The sequence below is a fragment of the Bufo bufo genome, chromosome 7 (assembly GCF_905171765.1).
Source record: "Bufo bufo chromosome 7, aBufBuf1.1, whole genome shotgun sequence".
Lineage (NCBI taxonomy): Eukaryota > Metazoa > Chordata > Amphibia > Anura > Bufonidae > Bufo > Bufo bufo.
The window spans coordinates 234010949-234015124 of NC_053395.1; the positions used below are offsets into that span (position 1 = coordinate 234010949).

The 4176-nt window shown below is 45.5% G+C and overlaps 1 protein-coding gene across 1 annotated transcript in view; it reads right to left on the bottom strand.

Moving 5' to 3' along the window:
* Positions 1-3544: 3544 nt before the first annotated feature.
* Positions 3545-4176, bottom strand: part of LOC121008843 (macrophage receptor MARCO-like) — a 123874-nt gene continuing 123242 nt past the window's right edge. The window contains exon 12 of the mRNA XM_040441544.1: positions 3545-3804. Coding sequence (XP_040297478.1) covers positions 3545-3804 — 260 coding nt within the window. The remainder of the gene's footprint in view (positions 3805-4176) is intronic.

A 4176-nucleotide genomic window follows, 5' to 3' on the forward strand; every position in this document is an offset into this window, starting at 1 on the left:
TTACATCATAATAAAGTATGTATATATGTATAAATTGATATTCTGTATGGGGTAAAAACAAACATGGCGCTGCAGTCGGGGTGGCCACATATCCTCCCCTCCAAATTACTACAGTGCTCAAAGTATATATGTTAACCCCATATAGGTAACATGTGGCTGGCTAAAGAAAGCAGGAATAATCAATATTCTCATTCAGTCCTGCAGGTGACATGGTGTTAAGCATATGTATCCATTTCGACTCTTTTTGTCTCAGGATAGTGTCAATGTCACCCCCCCTGATGGAATATTTTACTATTTCCACCACTGAGAAATTTACAGCTTTTGGGTCTCCTCCATGTCTTAAAACCATGTGTCTGGATAAAGGTTTATCACGCTTGTGGCGAATATCGCCAATATGCTCCAAAATCCTCTTTTTAAAGGCTCTACATGTTTTACCGATGTATCTGAGACTGCATTTACATTGGGCCATGTAAACCACGCCCACTGTATTGCAGTTTGCAAAGCCACGGGTCATATACGTATGGGTCAGTTCGGTGTTCGTGAACGAGTGGCCTACTAATATAAAGGAACAGGCCTTACATTTACCACATCTATATGTACCATTTCTCCTATCTGCTAGCCACGTACATGAGGGGGAAGCAGGTTCAAAATGGCTATGTACCAATTGATCACCTATACTTCGACCTCGCCTAAAAGTGATTGAGGGGTGCTCAGGAAGAAGATCAGTCAGGTCAGGGTCAGTCTTGATCAATGACCAATATCGTCCAATTATCTGGCGAACTTGATTGGCTTCAGTGTCATATGTACCTATGATTCTGATCACTTCATCTGATGTTTTCTTTTTCCCTACCGAGTGAATTAGTGCTGTTCTGTCAAGGGATCCCGCATGATTCCAAGCTTCATAGAGGCAGTCCTCAGAATACCCCCTCTGTTTAAACCGGTGGAAAAGGGTCCTAGCTTGTTTGTCAAACTCAATTTGATCGGAACAGTTCCTGCGAATTCGTACATGTATATACATCTTTAATTATACATTGATATGTACAAATGTTAACGGCGTATCTTGGTGTACTGACGTCACACTGTGTATCTGGAGTGTGGGGTCTGTACAGTAATTGATGATACACATTCATAGATAGCCATATCTTTGGTTGTTTATATATTCCTTATGATCTATTTATTAGTGGCAGCACTTCCACCCACACCACTGAGTATCCAGTGGGGTGGCTGGTTTGTTTGCTTTCTGTACTGATATCTATACTTTGTTTTTGTTTTGTGTACCTAGAGCAGGCCCGGATTAGGGACCCACTAGGTTCATAGGGCCTTACCAGGGTCACTAGGAGGTTCCAGAATACGGGATCGTCCTTATCAGGGCGGCTATTCCGTTCTTAGGCAGGGCTATCTAGCCCAGGGCCAGAAATAGGGACAGATTAGTCTTCATCTCTGTCCCCCTAGTCCAACCTGACCCGCACCTCTGGACAATTACAAGTATCACTGTTCGTGTCATCAAGGATATATTTTCTTTTTTTTTGTTCCTTTTCTATGTATGTCTGTGGGAGTTTTGTTATTTTATGTTATAAATTAGATTAAAGGCTACGTTTTAACAGGTTGTTCTCTGTGATTACATTAATTGGATTATATGCCACCTGTGGTATTATTCCCTCTGACGGGATATTGTCTTAGCTGTGACCACTTTAAATAAAAGATAGCAACTGATTTGCATTTCATTGAGTGAAATAAGTATTTGAACCCCTACCAACCATTAAGAGTTCTGGCTCCCACAGAGTGGTTAGACACTTCTACTCAATTAGTCACCCTCATTAAGGACACCTGTCTTAACTAGTCACCTGTATAAAAGACACCTGTCCACAGAATCAATCAATCAAGCAGACTCCAAACTCTCCAACATGGGAAAGACCAAAGAGCTGTCCAAGGATGTCAGAGACAAAATTGTAGACCTGCACAAGGCTGGAATGGGCTACAAAACCATTAGCAAGAAGCTGGGAGAGAAGGTGACAACTGTTGGTGCGATTGTTCGAAAATGGAAGGAGCACAAAATGACCATCAATCGACCTCGCTCTGGGGCTCCACGCAAGATCTCACCTCGTGGGGTGTCAATGGTTCTGAGAAAGGTGAAAAAGCATCCTAGAACTACACGGGAGGAGTTAGTTAATGACCTCAAATTAGCAGGGACCACAGTCACCAAGAAAACCATTGGAAACACATTACACCGCAATGGATTAAAATCCTGCAGGGCTCGCAAGGTCCCCCTGCTCAGGAAGGCACATGTGCAGGCCCGTCTGAAGTTTGCCAATGAACACCTGAATGATTCAGAGAGTGACTGGGAGAAGGTGCTGTGGTCTGATGAGACCAAAATAGAGCTCTTTGGCATTAACTCAACTCGCTGTGTTTGGAGGAAGAAAAATGCTGCCTATGACCCCCAAAACACCGTCCCCACCGTCAAGCATGGGGGTGGAAACATTTTGCTTTGGGGGTGTTTTTCTGCTAAGGGCACAGGACAACTTATTCGCATAAACGGGAAAATGGACGGAGCCATGTATCGTGAAATCCTGAGCGACAACCTCCTTCCCTCTGCCAGGAAACTGAAAATGGGTCGTGGATGGGTGTTCCAGCACGACAATGACCCAAAACATACAGCAAAGGCAACAAAGGAGTGGCTCAAGAAGAAGCACATTAAGGTCATGGAGTGGCCTAGTCAGTCTCCGGACCTTAATCCAATCGAAAACCTATGGAGGGAGCTCAAGCTCAGAGTTGCACAGAGACAGCCTCGAAACCTTAGGGATTTAGAGATGATCTGCAAAGAGGAGTGGACCAACATTCCTCCTAAAATGTGCGCAAACTTGGTCATCAATTACAAGAAACGTTTGACCTCTGTGCTTGCAAACAAGGGTTTTTCCACCAAGTATTAAGTCTTTTTTTGTTAGAGGGTTCAAATACTTATTTCACTCAATGAAATGCAAATCAGTTGCTATCTTTTATTTAAAGTTATTTTTTCGATTTTCCTTTTGATGTGCTATCTGCCACTGTTACAATAAACCTACCATTGAAATGATACTGTTCTGAGACTTTTCATTTCTTTGTCATTGGACAAACTTACAAAATCAGTGAGGGGTCAAATAATTATTTCCCCCACTGTATGTCTGTGCTCATCATTATCAAAATCCCGGCTTGCTGTCAGTAAGTGGAAACCGTCACTATAAACCCATCCTACGAATTTTCTAATAAGAGTTTGTTACAATGTATCAGTGAAATAAATACAGCAACAAAACAAATCTCTGTCCGAATGGTTTGTTACAATGTATCAGTGCAGGTAACGTATCAGGCTGGAGTTTACCTCCTAGAAAATTGTTTAGACTGGATACAATTGTAACCAATCCTCAGCTCTGTGACAGTTTCCAGCCTCTGGATGTAAACAATGAATGTTTCTATTCACGGTCATCAAACAGAGATTTTTTTTAAGATGGTGAAGAAATGAAGCAGAGTCTATTAGGAAGGTGCAGCAGGGTTTATTGCCCGATGATGGAGCTTACAGGAGACTGGAGGCAGATAAGGATAAGAAGCGCCGCGCCGACACAAGGTTTCGCTGCGCCTGCAGTGAGATCAGCCTCTGGTTTCCTGCGCATGTAGAATGTGAGCCACAGGATGTGCTGAGAGCCGAGGAGGACTGCAATATGTGGTCAGGCAGCAGTGTCAGTGCGGCGGTCAGTCTAGTATCAGCCACGGACAGACTGACAGCCGCTTCATCTCTTCCAGGTTTCCTCGCACTTTCTCCGCCAATGAGTTTCCCTTCATGGGAACATGAAATTTAGCGTGGCATCTGGCAGCAGCCCTAAGAGACACAAAGAACTATGATGTTATACTGCCCACCTGCTGTGCCGCCCCGTGCTACCCTCCTGCTGTGCTGCCCTCCTGCTGTGCTGCCCTCCTGCCGTGCTGCCCTCCTGCCGTGCTGCCCTCCTGCCGTGCTGCCCTCCTGCCGTGCTGCCCTCCTGCCGTGCTGCCCTCCTGCCGTGCCGCCCAGTGCTGCCCTCCTGCTGTGCTGCCCTCCTGCCGTGCCGCCCAGTGCTGCCCTCCTGCTGTGCTGCCCTCCTGCCATGCCGCCCAGTGCTGCCCTCCTGCTGTGCCGCCCTCCTGCTGTGCCGCCCTCCCACGAGCCGT